The sequence below is a fragment of the Bombyx mori genome, chromosome 20 (genome assembly GCF_030269925.1).
Source record: "Bombyx mori chromosome 20, ASM3026992v2".
Lineage (NCBI taxonomy): Eukaryota > Metazoa > Arthropoda > Insecta > Lepidoptera > Bombycidae > Bombyx > Bombyx mori.
In genome coordinates this window covers 8,501,816-8,524,335 of record NC_085126.1, presented here as the reverse complement: position 1 = coordinate 8,524,335, position 22,520 = coordinate 8,501,816, and the positions used below count along the sequence as shown (strand labels likewise).

Genomic DNA, 22,520 nt, shown 5'->3' with positions numbered 1-22,520 from the left:
GTTATTAATAAAATATTACCTAACAACCACACTTGCTCGTTATTTCGATGTAAGCTCTGCATATAATTGTTGACCACGCTATTTTCCCAAATAAAAGCGTCGTGGGTGGCTCCTCCGTATTTCGCATTTACGTTTAAAATACGACAATCACTATCACAAATCTAAAATTGAAGAAAAATCATTACATCAGTTTAATTTTCTATTTTACTTCATTTGGACACGCCGGCGGAGCTGTGCTTACCATTTGCACATTTAATGAATGGAAATGCTTTCTACTATAATATAAATGTTCGACTTCTTTTTTGGGTGTGAAAATATGGAAATGACATCCATCAATGCATCCTATAACTCCTGGGAAACCATACTTTACAAAAAATCTGTAAGGTAAAAACAAACAATTGGTACTGGTGGTAGGAACTCTTGTGAGTCCGCGCGGGTAGGTACCACCGCCCCGCCTATATTTGCCGTGAAGCAGTAATGCGTTTCGATTTGAAGGGTGGGGCAGCCGTTGTAACTATACTTGAGACCTTAGAACTTATATCTCAAGGTGGGTGGCGCATTTACGTTGTAGATGTCTATGGGCTCCAGTAACCACTTAACAGCAGGTGGGCTGTGAGCTCGTCCACCCATCTAAGCAATAAAAAAAATAAAAATAACAATACTACTTTGTAGTCATAAGTTTACGCCAAATCGTGATAATATAAAAATGAATGTTTGTAATAAAATTATATAGTTCACACTTACTTGTTTCTTATTACATCTCTATCAGCTCTGGCATAAGGAAATTTTATGAAAGTATTTAAGATTGCAGGAGTTACAAGAGCATCTGTTACTTCCTTCACACATTTGCTAACAGTCGTTTGGCCCAAATATTTAGCCATTCCCACTAAGCGTTGGTAAGATCCAGTGGCATAAAAAGATAGCGCGCAAAGAACCTGAAATGTTTGAATTTTATGTTACATTTAAGCTTTTCTCACAATAGAGACTTGGCACTGCCCTTAGCATTGCTAACATACATGAGCGAGCGAGCGAGTGAGTTACCACTTACCATCATTTGGGCCGTATGCTCGTCTACCTACTGAGATAATAAAAACAAACTTACCTTAAGTTCCAAACTTATCCTGGAACTTGCTTTTAAAGATGTTTTTTGCTTAAGTTGATTACAAAGAAACTTGAATGATTCTTTATTCAACCGGTATCTATTTTTGAATTCCGCGTCATTTATGTCCACAGGATTATTTTTCTTTCTCAGAGCAACTCTGCGTGTAATTTCTCTATAAGTAATAAAACCAATTGAGTCTCAATTAATTTATGTTTAAAAAATATTAGAATATAACACGATTGACTGAAGTAGGTACTTACCTAACTTCTCTTGATGAATATTCTTCATTTTCAAGTAAACTTGCAGCAACAAAATAATATAAGGGACTACGCTCGTACAACGGTGGTCTTTGCATTTTGCGCAATTTATTAAAATTAATTGTATATAAGAACTAACTAAAGTGATAAGAAAAGACTATTATTTATAAAAAATTACTTATAAAATAAAAACATGGATAAAATTATATTTAAACACGTTACGAAACCTTTCTCACCAACAAATCTTAAGTGAATAAAGTTTCGACAATACTCGATACCCAGCCTTCGAAATTTACATTACCGTACGTCAAAACAGTGTTCGTGCTCGCAATTATAGCGTTTCATTGTTTATATGGTTCAAGTATCGTTTACGTGACGATACGATTGCGATACGAAATTTGTTCGTGCTACCAAAATTAGTTCCTTTTACGTACGATAGGGGCGCTGTACGAATCTCATACAAATATAATTCGATAACGTTACGAATACATTTTCGCAAGTTATTCGTGCTAGGACTACAGTTCACCACCAAAAAATTGCACACCGGCACAAGATGCTGTATCGCCTATTCGTGGCAGCCCTATGAGACCCGCTGTGCCGATAGACAAGGGAGCATGTAGTACTGGTGGTAAGAGTATGAATGAAAATGTGACACCCAAACGTGAACGTCCTGTAGGAATACGCAAGCCACCAGTTAGATATGGATTCGAGGAAATAGATTAAGTATATAGTTATAACCTCTCTTTGTTTTTTTTTACTTTAGTTTGTTAGTTATGCTTAGTTAAGATATATATATATTAATTATGCTTATAATGTGTAGTAAATAAGGGTGGAGGTGTTATGTTTGTAAGCAAGTATTCACTTCAGTGTGTCAATAAACGGTGAACGCAACGTACGTGTCTATTATTTACTAAGGTGTACTGATGTGTAAATCTATTTTGTAAAATGATAAGAGTTCTTTTAGAAGTGCATTATTAAATTCTGTACCAGGATCCGAGCTAATTTTTTGGGGTATCCCATAAAATGAAAAGTATTTTATTAGGGCTCGTACTACTTCAGGGGTAGATCGGTTTGTAAATTCTAGTGCCTGTCCTAGTTTGCTGAAGGCGTCAATAATAGTAAGAAAGTAATGTCCTTCGATAGTAAATAAGTCGATAAAAAGTTCTTCTAAAGGTTTAGTCTGTGTCTGTGTTAATTGTAGTGTAGATCTGAGGGGTTTACGTTTACATACTTCGCAAGAGTTTATGACACTTGAAACAGTTTGTTCCACTTTATGCCAAAAGTATGTGCGTTTAATGTGTGTAAGTGTTTCTCTTATACCTCGGTGACATGTTTTACCTGTATGATATTTTTCAACGATTTCCTTTTGTTCTAATTCATTTTCAATAAAAACTACTCTTTTAGTATATTCGAAAAATTGTACCATTTCTTTTTTGAATAAAAAGATTACTGTTTCTGTAAATTGTCTCCTATGGTGGTCATCTTCGAAATAAATGAAGTATTTAGTATTGTTCTTTATGCATTCCTTAAGAAACTGTTTAACAAGGTCAGATCGATTAACTAGTAGGTGGACTTCTAAAATTCTTTGTTTTTCTCTAGACAAATTTTTTACTGAGAGTTTGTCGATAAGCCATGTATAGACTAAAATTTGATTTGATTTTATATCTATGGCTTCTTGTAAGATAGGAATGCCTTTCGATTCTGTATCTTGTGCGGAATGAGCAGTTTCTGTGTTACTAGGTGAACTTTCGGATGCGGTCAGGGTGAAACTAGAGTATGGTATTGAATAAGGTGAGCGACAATGGGCTGTTAAAGTTCTCTCAGAGTCTGTGTCGGAAATAGACGTAGTTTCTAAATTTTCCTCGGGTTCTCTACGCAAATTTTCTATTTCTTTAATAATTTCTTTTACATGTTTATTTCTATTTCTATCTTTGTCAACGTTTACTTTCAATGAGCTTATTATCTTTGTCTAAGGCATTTATTTTAATACGCGATAAGGCGTCTGCGTTATTATTCAGTTTTCCACTTTTATGAATGATGTTAAAGTCGTATTCTGATAGTCTAAGTCTCCAACGGGTCAGTCTACTGTTTTTCTCTTTAAGGGTATTAAGCCAAGTGAGGGGTTTATGATCAGTCACAAATGTAAATTTTCTACCATAAAGATAGGGTCGAAAATGTTTGACTGCCCAAACGATTGCAAGCAATTCTTTTTCAGTTACACTATACCGTGTTTCAGCATCATTTAAAGTTCGGCTGGCATACGCCACAGGTTTGTCATTTCTTACTATTCCTTGTGATAATATTGCACCGAGAGCGAATTATTCTGAAGCGTCTGTTGCTGAAGTTGGTTCCAGTAAACTCTGGAAGTAATTTTCTCGAAGTGTCGTCCACCATTTTAGTACCAAGTAATTCCCTTGTACTTTTTTGTCCCTCTTGACTTTTGCCTTTTAATATTACAACTGTATTTGTTCTTCACTAACTGAATTGCTTCTAAACTCCATAGTAGTGGCGGTCGCGCAGTGGAAGCGTTTAGATTTCTTTTGGTAACTTAGTACACAAAAGTACGAGCACAATTTTATTAGCAGAGCAGAAGTGTCTTCTGGCATATTGCCATTGATACAATAATCATACATTACTTTATAGACTAACACATATATTACCATAGAGTAGTGCACAGATCATGAAGTGGACAAAGTAAATATGCTCAACACTAATAGGAATATTGTTGTGGAATTTATGCGGGTCGAGGCAAATTGAAGTTTATCAAGGCTTCGAAGGAATTTAACAAAAAGCGGCCCAATCCAGAAAAGTTAAATACTGAGCTGATTGGCCTTCCTGGAGGTCCCAAATCAATATATGTAGCAGAATACTTACCCTTGCATACGTAGAAGCTCTTATTCTCTAGACGCACTTTTGCAAAGGAAAATAACTTTCAGTTCTGCTGGTCATTTAATGGAAACGTCTTATTACGAATTATTTATTATTAATTATCAAAAATGAACAAACCTTGAAGGACCTAATTAATAAAAATTGACTAGACCAAGTACTATCTTTTCCCATTATTTATAAGGTAATAACTGCATTATGTAACCATAGCCACCTCCACATCATACATCACTATTACAATCCTCTATTCACTCATATATTTATAAGATTATTAGGTAATGTTGTTTTATTAAAATAAAACTTCAATGTGTTGCTCCGAAAGAACAAAGACACGACATTTAAAGTTTATTTTATAATCTTGTAACTATCTAAATAGAAATTATTTTTTATATAATTTTACACAATGACATATTGTTTATCTGTCAAGGCTTCTCGACTTATCAGCACATGCGCGGACGTTCCGGCACATGTCGACAGCGCATGCGTGACATACTTCAAATTAAAGAAAGGAATAACTTTCTTTACATATTTACAATCACTCATACTTTTTTCGGACTATATATTTATATTCATTTCGTTAGGAAAGTATTTACAAAGGACACACGCTCAAACATAACCAAGTCATAAAATATATTAATTATATGTTAAATACGATACTTTATGAAGGATCTTATTCCTTTTCAAGTATAAAAATTATAGTACCTTCTCTACACTAGGTCTTCCAAGAATCTCACGGACTTTATACTGCAGCTTTTCTTTGCTGGCGAGTAGACTATTTTGTGTTACTTCACTCTCAAAATGGCTGATTTAGATAATTTAAAGCAAGAATTCAAAGACCTAGTCATATCTGACGCTTCGTGTTTATATTTTAAGAGGCTTGAATTATTATTATTATTGTTAAAAGGCTTCAATACAGCTGTAAGCTCATTCAGGGTTTCCATTTCCACAGCACTTCGCAAAGGACATGGGCCATTTTTGGCCTAGCTACTCATGCTCTCAAGGACGCGAATGAAATATCTACAGAAAAAAAACATTTCATTTTTACATACTTATTATAAAATTTAATGGTATTTTAATGGTGGAATAATAAAAATCATAAATAAAAAGAAATTAGCATGACTAAGCTACATTAATAATATTGAAGGAGTTGCCATAGGTAAAATATATTTATATTTTAAACAATACACATTAAATATTTTTGAAAAAGACATTATATTGCAAAAAACTAGCAAAATATATTAACATATTTAATTAATGGATTTTAAAACTAATATAAAACATTCTATCTAAACAAAAATCTATTTTTATACTTTTAAATCCGTAGACATTACATTACATTGATCAATAATTATTGATCTTAAGCAAAAAAAAAAATTACGCTTGTTTATTGTTTATTGACGTTTTATATTTGACCAATCGTTTTCGCACTCGTGCGCATTGTGGATATTATTAAGTGTTTCGTTGCGATATACCTGCTTATTATATTTTGTTGTGCATAAGATTAAGTCTTGGCGTTCATTGAATTAGGTCTGTGTTATAAAGTATAGTAATATAAATAATATTTAAGCTGATGATGATGTTAAAGTGTAAGCGTATTGACAGCAAAATATATGATATAGGTAACCTACAAATCTTATCTTATTTTTTAAATATCTCTGTATCCCCATGAACAATATTGATTTTAATTTGTTTATAATAAAATAAAAGGGATATATAGTCTGTTATTTAAACTTAATTTCATTACTGTCCTTGAACTTCGTTTAGTGGGCCGTGCAATGTATGGAGAGTGTCCCATGTCCCTTGGGAGTCACTATTACTCTCAATTACAATTTCTGATATTACAATTCTTAACTTTAGGATTTGCACTAACATAAAAAAGTTGAGTTCCATCTACTTCAATACATCTGCAATAAGTTTTAAAACTGATTCTTCCGAAACATTATTACGCATTTTTCATAGCTTATCCGACTGCACAACACTATTTTTAATCCAATTAACAATTTCTCGTACTTTTATAACAGCTGATTCAGCACTGAGTAACTTTAGTGCTTCTTCAACTACAAGATTTATGGTATGCGCAAAACACGTTAAAGGTTTTTTTTCGCCTAAAGACATTCGTAAGCCAACATTGAACTGGCATTATCTGTTACAGCTGCACGAATTTTGGTAGGTGGACTATACCATGTTTTCAAAATATCAAGCAGGTTTTCCAATATGTAATTAGCTGTATATCGCTCACTTAATGCACGAGTTGCAAAATAATACATACACATTTTACCATTTTCTACAAAATGTATGGTGACTCCCATGAATCCTTCTTCATTGATTGTTTCTGTCCATATGTCTAGCGTTAAACAGAAATTGTCTATCTTGCATAATTTGGACTTAAAAATAGTAACACGAGCTGCGTACTTTTCGGTAGTACTTTTCTTTAAATACTTTGCATTATGAAGTTTAAAAGTAGATTCCAGTTCTTTTAAAAGTCTTCAAGGCCTTCACCTTCAACTATGTTAAATGGATGCATATTTTGACAGATTAAAAATATCAATGCTTAAACAATTCTGTTATACTTTGTACCACCGGCTGAAAAAAAAACTTATTTTAATATAATTGGATATTAAAATAAATATTTATATTTTTGTTAATAATCCTAATATTATCTGTATTAATATTAATTTGTTAATATTTAATTAAATATCTATTTCTTTGCCATTGTTAAATGAAGATGGTTGGGATTGATCATATTCCATTAAATGCTTTGAGCTGGCCACGTTATTGTATTTTTTGAACTGAAACATAAAGACAAAAATTAACACTCGATAGATCGATAATCTGCAAAATATCAATAATCCCAACCCCAAAACTACAGCCACTAGCCACTTAATAATAACAAACACATAAGCTTTGTATAAATCGTATGCATACAAACGAATTATCTCATCGTCCGTCCGTCAACCATGTCATTATCAGTATATAGACGGTCACAGTGCCACTGCTGGATACATAACCCAATTTTTATACAAAATCTAATCTACTTTTTAATTTAACATTTTAGGAAAACAGACGCAAAAAAGAAAAGTATAGGATCCTACCTTTCGTTGGTGCCTTTATTTGATTTTTTCTCTAATTTGCCTTTATCTTAACACTCTTTTTGTAATGTGAAACAATCGTTTTCACCTTATTAATTAGCTCCCGTACTCTTTCGTCTGCAGTGTTTAGCTATTAAATTAAGCGTGTGAGCGTAGTAACCGAAATGCTTGACACTCAGGGAAGCCAATTTTCAATTTGAAGTTTATGCAATTTTTCAGAGTTGTCTACACTATTTTTGATAAGTTTTATAATATTGCGCACTTTAATAATTGTTCCTTGCTGAATGTCTTGTTGTTCTCTTCAATGAAACGATTTGGCTCGTATTTACAGGTTTATTAAAAGATTAAAACTGTAGAACAAATAATAATGAAGTGCAATATTGTAGTAGATAATGTAGTCGTTAAAGATGTATATGTGTTCGCGATCGCTCGATGAAGTGAAGCTCGGTGGTGGGCGAGAATAAAAACTTGTTTGGAGGGGGATTTAGAGATCCTTAACAATAATTAACCCTTTAATCTCTGCGCCACTAAGTATTACTTCCGTGACTAAATTAATTGTGTGAGCGAAACATGGCAAATTATTACAGTCACCAACAATTAATTTAACTCCTGCCACTATATTAGCACCACTGTCTGAAACCACGCATCGGATTTTAGGTATAGAAATGTTCCAATTGTTCAGAGTTAACTGAAGTCTATCTGCGATATAACTCGGAGCATGATTAGAACTCAACTCTGTTACTCCAATATTGCGACTATATATAATAGTCCCTTCAAAAAATGTACAGTTAAATGGAAAGGCCTTTGTCCTAATTTTGTATTAGGACCAGTGTCGCCGCTTGACCCCCACTATTTTAATTTCTACACATACGCAATACTATGATTACAAATATTTCGCACACAACAAAATCACGCACACATAAATCTCAGGGCAGATATTCGTTCGACTATTACTAAGCTTACTAACACTAACTTCCGTAGGCATACACATTCACACACGCAAAAAGGCAATAAAAATGTTCATACACGCTAGTGCTTGATAAAGCCGATATTCTTTATCGATAAATTGTCTGGGAAAAACATGAAATAAATATTTAAAAAAAACTATTTTACTTTTATGGCGGCAATGATAAAGGACGAAAAGGTATGGTATGCTTATCACGTAATGCGATTAAGGTCTCATCATTAATAGGTACTAAAGAATCCTCCGACTCTAAAAGACGGACAGCTCTATGTAAATCACCCTCATGAACCTTGGCTTCGATTCTTTTGATAACGGATCGTGGCTTGTGTTTGAAGTCATACAGGCTGGTATTGTTTACATTTTCCTTAACCTTTGCAGTAAGCGAACAGGGATCACTTCGATCTGGAATTCCAGTCGTGTAAGAATAGGACAACAAGGAAACCCAGTCTTCTACACCGTTATTGTTTATACAGCTGTCTGTAATGACTCTGAGCTTTCCTGCGACTAAATTCCTGGTCCCCTTAAGGTTGTGCTTAAGCACAGGAATTTTATTTTGATAAAATGGCAAATTGTCCAGAGTATGGATAACACTCTGGGCTTGTGGATGAGCATCAACACTTACAGAACACGGCACCCGAGGCAGTATCGACAGCTGTGTCGGACTATCCTTATGCATGTGAGAAATATGCACATTTAGACCCCGGGGCATCACAAAAACATGTGTGGAACCCGGACGATGGGGGCATGTTGCCGTTGTGGGACTATTCACTGTTTAAAATCGTTATAAATAATTACAAAATATATAACATCAATAGCAACAATATTCACTTAATCATTTAATATTATCCACCAGCAGTTTCGTCAATTGCACAAAAAATAAGATAAAAGTTAATAAACCTAATTCCACAAACAATTCATTGAATGATAATTAAATAATAAATAATTAATATAATTATCAATTAGTAGTAGAGTAGTTGTTATTAGTCAATCAGGGTAGATTTGCATTAAGGAATGCAAGCTGCTCGACTTTTTTGCTTTCAGACGACATCTTCTATCGTTTATAATAAGCCCTGTCTTCGAAAATAATTGCTCGCAGGGTACTGACGTAGCCGCAATATTGCATTTTGTTCTAAATAAATGCGATAGGTGAGGGTAAATTATTTTATGATCCTTCCACCATTGCGAGGGGCTATTCCACTTTTCCTCGCTATTCTTGCGAGGCAGCATCTCATCGTCCAGATACATGTGGAGTTCTCTGATAGCTCTCGCTTGGGCTGAAGTTGGTCGAATTTGTTCCAAGCGCCAACCTTTTCAATATTTTTTCAGTTCTCTTCAACATCTTCATTTGTCTTTGTCAATTGTTTTTATTAATAATACTTACTGTTAACATGTGAACATGTTTTTTTAATTCTGCGACAGCTTGCTCGTTTTTAAAACAGTAATTTAAACCTAGGGTCTAATAACGTACAAAGACCAATGATTTTACTGTGTTCGACGCCAGAAAATCATTCTCTTAAACCTGGGTGTAGAGACGTGATCATTTCCACAACTACTGGATAAAAGAGTCTGTAGTGTTTGTATTCTTTTTTGTTCAAAAACTCATCACAAACAGTTTTTTAATACTTCCGGTTAAATATCCCTCACCACTTATTGAACAAGTAGCCGGTTAAATATCCCTCACCACTTATTGAACAAGTAACCACTTCAAGAGGTTGTAAAACTGCATATTTCGCCCATTATCCCCCAATCCAGCGTGCTGATATCTGTGTGCTTGGTGCGGGTTTTTTAACGTTCTCGATAGCGAGCCAGTTTGCTCAAATTTGTATGCAATTGGAACAGCGCCCCTGGCGGCAAACGTACCCGGTGTTATTTTGTGAGCGCGAGTTCATATTAACGTTGCCGTCTCGCAATCGAGTAATTTTACCGAAGTACCACGAATGACATTTGTGGGAGTGCGAGTTACAAATTAGTGGATTCTGACATTTTGATCGAGTATTTCTATATTACATTTTTTAACTGGAGAGGCAAAGATATCTTACCATACAGCCCAAATTTTTTTTTTAAATGAAATATGATATAGAGAGAAATGAAATAAAGTTGATTAATTGGAAACATTGATGAATTGACATGAAATGAAATGAAATGAGATCAGATGATATGGGATGAAATATAATATCAGTAAAAAGAAAGAAAAAAAGAGCTCAGAGAGCAGTATTGAAAACTATTTTAAAGAAACAATTTCGGTATCCCACAGACACTCTCTTTAAAGAATTTCGGGTTCTGAGCGTGAGAAGAATATTTATCCTTAGGGCAGCCCTTGATTACCACAGAGCAGTTCCTAAAATTACCAACTTCAAAGTTCTTGCTACAAAACGTACTCCTATAATCCCGACGCCCTCAGTTAGGACGGCTTTTGCTCGCCGATTTAGCTCCTACATGAAACCATACTTGTATAACAGACTCAACAAAAAATACAAAATTCTTAACCTAAATTACGAAGAAGTTAAAAGAAAATTAACAAAAGAACTGCTTAATTGGTCCTACTCTTTTTCGGAGGAGTTTCTGAAATGCATTAAGTGACCCTAAACACATACCTATGGTAAAAATCATTACACCTGTTCCTTTTCTTTTTATATATATGTGTATGTGTGGGTATGTGTGTGTATGTAGGTATATATATATGTGTGTGTATATATACATGCATAATATTCGCTTACCTATTTTGATTTTCTCGTATATTCAGCACCGTTATTACTAGTTTTAAGATACTTCTGTAAAAAGCTCTCCACGAGACAGGCAGTCCCTAGTGTGGAGAGTTTTTAGCAAACTGTCGTGTAAATGTTTTTCAAGGTTAATAAATAAATTATTATTATTATTATAGTATAAAATGGTGGTTATTTACTGAAACTTTTTCAGTGTACTATTTGGAAGATTCCGAGAAGCTACGTCCAGCGGCTTTGTTTTATTTTCCCACATTTATTACCAAAATGTAAACCACCGTTATTACACATTTAAACCTGAAGAATCACTATATAGACAAAACAAAACAATTCACACAACTTCGCTTTACGCGTTCCCGCCTAAAAGTCAGTATTTCTTCACTTCACTTTACTTCAGCAAATTAAAGTTGTCGCTAAAAAAACATTTTTTGTTCTTTTTGTTGATTTTGTTGTGTTACGTTGGCATAAAGGTCTCGTTACCAGGCCATAAAATATACAAAAAATATGTTTTTACAGTACAAGTAGATCAAAATATTAGGTACCCATTAAATAAGTATAATTCGATGATGGCAGCACGTAATTTTTTTGCTTGGAAGATGCTATCGACCGCTGTAGTACAGGATGAGCGAAACTATATGTCTAGTATTTGGATAAAGAATAGAAATTCTAATGGTTAATAAGGTACTTATAGTTCCAATGGTATTTATAATATTATCAATTTCAGATTTTTTTATAAACATCAAACACCAGGTGTAATTGGATGCATAGACTGTTTTCATTTTAGAATATTTGGGCTTCCTAAAAGAGAAGAGCATCAGTATTATTGCCGAAAACACTATCATTCTATTAACGTCCAAATGGTAAATAAGTAAAATTTTTCTTTACCATCTAATTATTGTAAGAATGACTTTACTGCATTATAAATGTGGGATTTGCTCAAAGTAAATAGCAGTTTTTTGGAAAAGTAACAAAATTTATTAGATAACACGTCGTAATCGTTCACAGTCGTTCACACTCTTACTATGCCCGATCGCCATCTTGACCTGACCCTCGTCTTCCGTCCCTTTCTTCCTCATAAATTCATCCCTTTCACTCGAAAACGTTCGGTTTCCCAGATAAATGAATATAATATTTACACTATGTGATGATGAATATAGAATCGTCAACGTTAATGCTAAATTCGGAGGTGCAAATCATAATTCATTTATATGGAATAATAGTCACTTAAATCAATACATGCAGTTGTTGCACCAAAATAATTTAGGTAAACAAAATATTGGTTAAATTAAGAGTAAAATTAAAGGGTAGACAAGTGCATGATCGATATTGGAATAAAGGTAAACAGTAAGTAGTCTGTCTCTACTACAGAGGTTAGTCATGCCAGAGCTTCATTAAAACCACAGCAAAGTGAGACTGGGTTGGTTAATAAAATATCATTATATGATAGGATTATGTGAAATTGTATCTGTATTAATTTTTGTTTCAGGAGACTCGTGCTATCCGCAACCTCCATGGCTGATGACTCCAATTTTGAATGCTACCCCCAAATACACCTCAAAGTAATTATAATCAGAAGCATATGAGAGCTAGAGTTGTTATTGAAAACACATTTGGAAAACTCAAAAATCGTTGGCGGTGCCTTAATAAAGACAGGGTTCTTCATTATAAACCTCTAAAATGTGCTAGAATCATACTAGCCCGTTGTGTTTTGCATAATAGAGGCATTAATTATGATACTGTAGACGATGCAGATAATGTATGTCGATGCACGGACACCACCCGCGACACTTACTTGTTTTACTCTTATTATAAATTTACTAAATATTAATGCAGTCCACTCTTTTATTTAAAACACCGGTCTACCCCAGAGCAGTCGTAACAATGTATGTATGAATTTATAAATGTATACAAGTTTAAATTTTACTCAATGATATTAATATTCGACAAAATCATTTGTATCCTATTAATATATTTTTTTTAAAGTCTAGAAAATGATGATTACCAATGCCATGATGAGATGATGAGAGAAACAAGTTCTACAGCCGATTTAATAAGAGACAGGGTACTAAGGGATTAGTTAGAAGATTATATCAGCAATAATTGTGTCTTAGATTATAATATGATCATTGATCCATTTCTTTATTTCATTATTTAGATTTTATTTTTTCTGTTATTTTAGTTAGTTATGTTTAGTATGGAGATAAACAATAGTTAAAAGAAAAAAGCCTAAATAAAAATAAAAGAATAAGAATAGCATCTTTCTCAGTCTTTCATCAGTCTTTTTTTTTATCTATGTATAAATGTATCTATGTTTCTATGTTTTTTTGCGACAATGTTACACTCAGCTGTGTTACCCACTGCATCTTCTTTTTAATCTCTCATTATCAACTGGTGCTATGCCCCGTATTTGGAAGCGATAATTCGTGGTGCCAGTTTTTAAGAGCGGTGATAAACATAACATAGCTAACTACAGGCCAATTTCTAAAATTTGTGCCATCCCTAAGATGTTTGAACGTATAGTTTATGATTTTTTATTTCCATTGATTAAGCCTCATATTATAGAGCAGCAACATGGTTTTATAAGCCATAGATCTACTTCTGTGAGACAAACTTCTGTGAGTTTTTGGATTATTGAATGCCATGGAGGATGGATGGATTATTGAATGCCATATTGCGTATTGAACGCCATGGAGGATGGTCACCAGGATGATGTAGTGTACACGGATTATTCCAAAGCGTTCGATCGAATAAATTTTGACATTTTGATTGAGAAATTGCATGGACTTGGGGTCACGGTTATTTGCTGCGATGTCTTGAGTCTTATGTTAGAGATCGCAGTCAGGCTGTGACTTTCAATGGTTTTTGTTCTTCATTTGCACCTGTTCCCTCGGGAGTTCCTCAGGGCTCTCATCTCGGTCCTATGTTATTTAATGACGTTTCAAATGTTTTCAAAAAATCCAAATTCATTATGTACGCTGATGACAAAAAAGTATATAAAGTTATAAAGTCCTTAAATGACTGTTTGGAATTACAGAATGATTTGAACAACTTATTTGTTTACTGTCAAAATAACTTACAGTGAATACTAACAAGTGTACTATTATAACATTCTCACGTGGAAGATATAACATTTATATTGAGCGACTGGAAAGAGTCCACAAAAATGTTTTTTAAGCATATTTCATACCATTGTCGTCGCTTTAACTCACCAGAACCGACAGAATTTATATCTCTGGCCGATCGTAGGCTACTGAGGGATCAAATGTTTTTATATAAAATAATAAATAGTGAGATTGATACTAGCTATCTTTTTTCCAAATTTTCACTTAAATGTAGTCGTATTTCCGCGCGTCCTAAACGGACCTTCCACATGTCCACGGTTCGAACGAAATACGCTTTCAACTCTTTTGTCCATAGATCTTGTAGGTTGTATGATGCTAAGTTCCTAATGCTGACATATTTTGCTTGTCACTTTTAGCATATAGAAAAGCTATTTTAAAATATTTATAAGGTAATTTAGTCCGATGATTATTATAGTCTTATAGTTTAAGTTGATGTACAAAATAATATGTGGGTATTGTGTTGCTTTTGTTTTTTTGTAACTTAAGTTTCTAAATTTCTCCTCTTTTGAATTTTGATTGTGGAAACGTATTTGGTTATTGTTTTAACTATATTTTTAAAATATTATATGTTTCTATTGTACTGTTTGTTTCCCAAATAAATAAATAAATAATATAATAATTGAAGATAACAATTAGGTTATACTATTTTACAAAATTATATCTAATTTACAAATTTAAGCTTTACAAAAATAATTAACTACTTGATTTAATAAGTCTAATGGTATTAAACCTATGACTTGCCATTCCCTCTGAGCCTGCACTCCCATTTCTCTTACTATATTCCGATCTTTTCGCATTTCCATGTAATCTCTATGTTGGTCAATTTTAAATGCTGTCCAATTTGAATCTGAGTTTCTAAAAAGAAGTGCAGCGTGCTCTGCCTGTGTTAGCCGGCTACGGCGCGGTGTGGTTGGTACATACCGCACAGGAGACTGAGTTGCAGTAACGACAGACTCCGGATATGATGTTGGTACCACATCTGCTAAATTTGACAACAGAAAAAACTTGATTGTATCTGCTAATAAATGCTGTTAGATTGTAAAAAAAACAAGGATGTTCTTTGTATGTTTTCACGTTATGTAAATAAAATATATTAATAGTTTACTTTCTACAATTTCAATATCTACATTGAATACCTGGCTATGAGGCGTTGTCTCGACCTGGGTCTCGCTGGATGTGCTTGGTTCTGTATATATTCGACCAGAAGGTCCAGGCTCATTACATAGTTCAACACTTACAAACAAAAAGAAAAGTCAGTCCCATCCTATTTGTTTATAAAAGGGTTATTGAATGGCCTTTTGATCTACCTGTATCGCCAAATTGTACCGGAGTTCGGGGTTGTGATACAGCAAAATCCTGAAATTAATTAAATGCAAATCCCATGTAAACTAACAATTATCTTAAATGTACCAAGCAGCTAAAAATAGTAATAGCCTGCGAAATTCCTACCTCAGCCACCGCTAAACCTGTCGCGGTCTGCATACCAATAACATTTAAAACTGTTTGTTCCAACTCAGTCAGTTAAGTATTTAATGCAGGTCCACCACCAGTCCTACTAGCAAATCTATACAAGCGTACCGCTTTCTTGTTGGTGCTATTTTTAAAATCGCTCCACACGCTTAACATACATCAATTTTAATAGAACTGTTAGGTAAAGAATGTAATCTATGCAAATACTGCCAGACTACTTCCGCCATTCAAACAAGTCACACGCAGAGCTCATGTCGTTTTATTATAAAATATAGTTATGCCACAACTCGGCCATTCTATGATGGTTCAAATTCCTCACTTCTGACACATGCTTGGAAAATATTAAATAAAAATACAAAAATATCCGTGAAATTATGTTCAAAATGGATAAAGTCGAAAACACACAATATGGCGGACAGGGACGCGCAAGTAAGTCACTTAATGCTATATCAGTCACATATCGATGCCACTAATGAACACTTTTTTTTTTTTTTTTCGGGCCGGGGGCCGAACCTCTTACGAGGTCCCCGCGCCTAGGGGGCGCGCGGGGTATGTGAGACTCAACGATCTGCAGGTGTTGAGAGCAGATCGCGGGCCCAAGGATTTTAGGGCCCACCCACTAAACGACTCCCCTGCACTCTTACACCCGACGTCCGATCTCCGTCCGGGGTCAGAACCCGTTCAGAGTAGGGGGGTTCCCGCGGTCAACACTACAACCAGACACGCGGCGCCATCCCGAGGACGCCCGACCGACGGGTCGTCGAGGCGATAGTCGACGACCAACGACGTCGGTCTCCGCGGTACGGCGGCCCTACCAGGCCACCCGGGCGGTGCCGCTGGTGTTCCGGGATACCCCGCTGGGCCAGAACCAGCCTGCCGGGTCGGAAACCGATACACCGCCGACCGGGTTGCTCTTCAACAGTATGTTCGGCGACGACAGCGACGACGAAAATGCGGACCGTATCGCAGTCCGCAGCCGCCGACGCGCCGTCCCGTCCTCCTGGTGCCAGCGCGCTAGAGTGACGGTAGCGTGCGGCGCAGCCTCAACCCCCTTAGGTCGCCCCGTGACCATCAGCGAGAGGAGACTGCCTCCTTACCAATGAACACTACTCTAACTCAAAATTTTGAAATTTTCATTTTTTACGCAAATCGCTGCACCATGTTAAAAGTATTACAATTAATCATTATTGATGGGGTTTGAAGCAAGAGTAAATCAGCTAGTTACACAAAAAAACCATAAATATATCTGCAATAATAAAGATTTTATCAACTTTTTTCGTTTAAACGCTCCTCCTGTAAATCTACGAATTTGGAGTTAGCGTAGTGTTAATTGGAGGCGTCGATATGGGCTCAAACTCTTAGACATGAGAAGCTCGAACATGCCCTTAACTTGGAAAAACTGGTATACTCAACTTAAAATATACATGCGAGCTAATAATCTGGACGATGACTGTGATCAACGCAAAGTCGCCATCTATTTACATCACATTGGGCAAGACGCGTTAGTGATATTTTATTCATTTAGTGTCGATATTGATACAATATCCTTCGAAGAATTAGCGTCGAAATTTAGTAATCACTTCATTCCTCAAATGAATGTGACAATGGAACGTCATAAACTATTCAATCGAAGACAAAATCTCGAAGAATCGATAGACAACTATGTAACAGATTAAAAAAATATTTTAATTCATTGGAAGATGACCTAATTAGAGATATATTTAGCTGGAATCTACTTTAATTATTTAATTATTTTTTTGTTTTTAATAATAATTATTATATCGTTAGATGTACCCCACTAGCTGTTAGACGTACCCCCACTAGCTAAACGCACTATACCGAGTAAGCCTATAAAAGCACCGTATTTGGCGCGGCTACGGCAGTTGAGCATTGACCGGCGCTTGGTACGGACGTCTGCGGACTACTCGGTATACGTAAGCCATTTTATTTAAACTTGTTTTGTCGACCTATTTGCTCAACATTCTGTCGTGATTCCTAAAATCAGAAGTGGGATAAATGACTCAAATAGCCCACAGTAGCGTAAAAACTCTGAACTTTGTTTTGTTTTACAATTACGGCTTACTTTGATGCTTTCATACTTTATTTGTTAATTTTCTTGTGCGATTGCAAATTTTGAAAACGACATGCTTTTGCGATCACAGAGATGATAGACAGAATCGCGATACGAACGATAGAGGTCGTACTTCACGGGATGGCTTGCGGGTCTGAGACCAGCGTACTGCGTAGTAGGACCGCTCTCGTAGTGCCCGTCGCGGGAGGTCGAGATCGCGCTCGCGCACGATTGAAGCTGTCGCGACACGTTCTAACGATAAGGCGCGCGCTGAACAGACCACCGATATTCTACGGACAGTTACGACTCCCATGTCGAATATCGTTGATTCACAACTACCCGCACCATATTTTGTTACTTTCGTTTGCGTGTTTTTTTTACGTATATTTCCTTGTGTATAGTCATTTTAAAGTGCGTGCGTGTGTATTTACACCTAAATAATGCCGCGAAGTACATCACGTGGATGTTCTCGGCATCGTCGAAATGGCTCGCGTAATCGAGACGTCTCCCGTTCTCGTGACATCTGAGCTTTCAGAGGGCTCGAACAGCAATTATCTGGTCACAGGAGACACTTGAAGAACGAGAAGCACGTCTCTCTGCCGATTGCGAGGCTCATGCACTATCACTTGAGTCTGAGACCTTTACTGATAGGGATATCCGTCTGAGCTCTCAGAGGGTTCGGACAGTAAGTGCCCGGTCTCAGGAGAGACTTGCAGAATGAGAAGCACGTCTCACTGCCGATCGCGAGGCGCATGCACTATCGCTTGGTCTGAGACCTTTATTGATAGGGAAATCCGTCTGAGATCTCAGAGAGTTCGGACAGCAAAATCTTGCCCGGTCTCGGGAGACACTAGAAGAACGGGAGGCACAACTCACTACCGATCGCGTTTCCATTGAGCCTATGCTTCGTGATGATAATAAATAAAGCCCAAGGTCAGACGCTAAAAGTTGTGGGTGTAAGATATAAGTGTGTGTTCATTGCTTTTCACACAGTCAACTCGGTCACACGGTTATGTAGCTCTGTCACATGTTAGCAATCCTAGCAACCTGTATGCTTTGATCCCCGATGGCTATACGTCTATGTCGTGTATAGAGAAGCATTACTTTAAATTAGATTTTTCTAAATACCTAAATGACGGTGCTTATAAACCAAAAGATATGTCCTAAAACTGCTGCCCAAAGTCGCTATTCCACGCGGATGGAGTCGCGGGCACAGCTAGTATTGAATAAATGTAAAGCAGACAATACAGATTGCAATTAGTGGTGGCTAATATAACCATTAACCAATAAATTTACCGGTAAAAATATTAACACTTCTATTCGATAAATAAAATTACCGAAAATGGTTAAAAATACCGTTTAACAAACACATTGCGTGTAGTCGCATAGGCAATTATTGGAAATTATATATATGCAAGTTTCAACTTTATTTCAACACGTAAGATTCATTTACGCCTTGCAGATGTTTTCAACTTATCATGTAAATATTGAATTTTGATGATTTCATTGTATGCTCTATACCCCTCAAAATAAAGCACAATATTTAACTTGGTATTTTACAGTTAATGATAATTTTTTTTGTTAAAACATTAAAATGATAGCGATAGCGAATATGACGTGTTTGGTTGATTTTTTAAACGTAATATTTTGTTTGGTACTTGACATTTTGGTGGCTCAGTGCATCTTTTCTATTGTTTTGGTAAAGTTGTGTTTTTGTATTTTAAGAGATTTTTACTTTGTGTTTGTGTGTTTTGACTTTGTTTTTGTGTGTTTGAGACTTTGCTTACTTTGTTGTTGTGGATTTTTAAAGTTAATTAATTTAAAATGCCGAAACGCAATGCAGAAATATGGGATCATTTCGAAAAGTGCTTGGGAGCGGAAAAAATTGCAGTGTGTAATTATTGTAAGAAAAATCTATCATATAAACCTTTATATTGAGATTTCAAATTGTTAGTACTACCTAGTACTAACAATTTGAAATCTCATTTAAAATTAAAGCACGTCAGCGTATATTCAAATTTGACACGAGGAACACTTAGGGCAAGTGGTGAATTTCATTGTCAGAGGAAGGTTGTAACTGGTGATGGGGCTCGTAGTTGTGACGGCAGTAGTAGTTAGTGGCGACGGCGGTAGTTGTGGTGGTGGTGGTGGTGGTGGTGGTGGTGATGGTGGCGCTGGTGGTGGAGCCGTTAGGGCTACAACTGCAGCATCCTCATCTCATGAACCGCCTAATAAAGTACAACGCATGATGTCGTCCTATTTACCTAAGAAGCTTCGCCCAGGTGATAAGAAAATTATAGACAAATGCCTCATCAAGCTTATAGCATATGATTGTCAACCCTTTTCAATTGTTGAGGATATTGGTTTTAAGGAATTTGTACATGCCTTAAATCCGTCCTACGATTTGCCGAGCAGAAAGACAATATCGTCGTCTTTGCTACCTGCTTGTCATGAAGAGCGTAAGCAATACTTTCTTAATTATGTTAAGCATAATGCAGAGAATGTATGTATTACAGTCGACTGTTGATCCTCAAGAACTTTGGATCAATATATGGGTGTCACAGCTCATTTTTTTTCTGAAGACTTACAATTGAAATCCATTTTACTACAATGTGATCAACTCGATGGCAGTCATACAGCTATTAAAAGTGCGCAGGAACTCCAGACGATAGCAGATGTATGGGGTATAACTCAAAAGATTATATTTTTTGTGTCAGACAATGCAACAAACATGTTAGGAGCTAGCTCTATTTTAAACTGGAATCACTTTGGCTGTTTAGAGCATAAATTACACTTAATAGTCCAGGACGCTTTAAAAACAAATAAAGATACTATAGACAAGGTTACCAGAACGGTATCATTTTTCAAAAAGAGCTGTATTGGCAAAGAAAAACTGTTGAAATATCAGATTAACAATTTGAATGTCCAACAGCCCAGGAGCCTTGTAAAAGCCATTTCCTCCAGGTGGAATTCCACTTATTAAATGCTGGAGAGGTTTTATACGTTAAAGGAAGCAATTCAAGCAACAGTTGTTACTATGAATATCTCTATGCCTATAATACCTAACGAAGAGTGGGAGTGCATCGAGCAAATGTGCGTTGTTTTAAAACCATTTTATGAGGTCAGTAAGATAATGAGTGGAGAAAATTATCTTACCGCGAGTACCGATATGGTCCTGGTCTCGAGTCTCATGTATGTTTGTGACAGCTGGCATCCAGAACTTTTTATGCGCCTGTGGTTGATATGGTAGGAAAACTAAAACAAAGTCTGACAGAAAAGCTAGGAGATATAATAAACAATGTACACATTACCATGTGCACACTATTGGATTCACATTACAAAGACGTGGCATTCTCTGAGTCTCAGTCATTAGAGGAAACAAAAGCATTCGTTGTAGCATTGATGGTAAAATTAATTCAAACTAGTGGAGAAGTGGCGGCAGATATTCAAGACCAGCAAAATATTGATGACGATGATTTGTCTATATGAGGGGAATTTGATTTAAAGATAATAACTTCGCATGCTCCCAAGACAGCGCAGACAAAAGCTGAAAAAGAACTGGAGATGTATATTAAGGAGAAAGTAATTTCTAGAAAAGCCTGTCCATTAGATTGGTGGCGAATACACAAATGTATATATCTAATTTTATATAAAAAAATTAAAACCAAATGCAACATTATGGTGACATCAGTTTCTTGTGAACGGGCCTTTTCTAAGGCAGGATATATTATAAACGATCGGAGAACTCGTCTCACAACATCAAAAGTGGCGCAAATTATGTTCCTAAGCTGTAATAAAATTTAATTTACTGTGAAATATTTAAATAAGTTAATAAAAAAACAACTACGTTGATATAAATAAAAATGTAAATAAGTAATTACGTTCTAAATAACAATAACAGAAAAATAGGAAAAAAACTAGCGTATAAATAAATATTATTATAAGATATTATCATTTCGTACTAATTAGTTAAGCTAGTCAGCCCTAAGCCTGTAGCTTCTACTTCTTACTTCTACAGTGTAGAAGTATGAAGGAAAGTTCACTGAATCGAAAATAAATGTAAGAAACTCTACCATTCAAGTTTAACATTAGCAAAATTAATTTTTCAACGAAAAGATTTACCGGTATTTTCAACCAATAAAAATATCGGTAAGAAAATTTATCAATTACCAGTTAACAGATAAATAAATTCAACCGTTAACGCCATCTTTAATTGCAATGCTTATGTACAGGAATACACCAAAACAAAGTGGTTATTCTCCAGCACATCTAAAATACCAGTCACACACTCAATTACCACCTAAAACATTATCTAAAAACATTGAAAAGCAGAAAGAATATTCAACATTTTATTATAATAAACACACAAAACAGTTGTCAGATTTACAAGTTGGTGATAAAATATATTTCAAACACAAGCCCAATAGTTCATGGGTTCCAGGTCGTATAAAACAAGCAGAAAACGAACGTCGTAGTTATATATACTATTCAGTCCCCAGAAGGAACATTCAGGAGAAATCGGGAGCACATACTAAAACCTGTCTCCAAAGACACCGTGATACCTGAAAAAGGAAAGTGTAGTCTTTAACTTAAAAGGGGAGATGTTAGGTAAATAATGTAATCTATGGTAATACTGCCAGACTACTTCCGCCATTAAAATAAAATATCACTAAAGCGTCTTGCCCAATGTGATGTAATAAGATGGCGACTTTGCGTTGATCACATTCATCTTCCAGATTATTAGCTCGCATGTATATTTTAAATTGAGTATACCGGTTTTTCCAAGTTAAAGGCATGTTCGAGCTTCTCATGTCTAAGGATTTGAGCCCATATGTGACT

General features: G+C 35.5%; 1 protein-coding gene and 1 non-coding gene across 3 annotated transcripts in view; one reads left to right on the top strand and one right to left on the bottom strand.

Annotated features, from left to right (window-relative positions):
- Window positions 1-22,520, bottom strand: part of LOC119630046 (putative nuclease HARBI1) — a 39,006-nt gene that overhangs the window by 573 nt on the left and 15,913 nt on the right. The window contains exons 1-6 of one of the 2 annotated variants that reach the window (XM_038018092.2): window positions 7,338-11,199; window positions 1,363-7,034; window positions 1,103-1,274; window positions 745-935; window positions 242-377; window positions 20-161 (exon numbers count right to left, since the gene is read on the bottom strand). In XM_038018092.2, the coding sequence (XP_037874020.1) occupies window positions 20-161; window positions 242-377; window positions 745-935; window positions 1,103-1,274; window positions 1,363-1,457 (736 nt within the window). In that variant the 5' untranslated portion in view covers window positions 1,458-7,034; window positions 7,338-11,199. Of the gene's footprint in view, window positions 1-19; window positions 162-241; window positions 378-744; window positions 936-1,102; window positions 1,275-1,362; window positions 22,244-22,520 lie in introns of those variants that run through there. The other variant, XR_009975838.1, reaches the window with a different exon arrangement.
- On the top strand, window positions 15,255-15,341 carry Mir3399 (microRNA mir-3399). Its single transcript, NR_107676.1, has one exon. It is a non-coding gene; the product is annotated as a microRNA mir-3399 (primary transcript).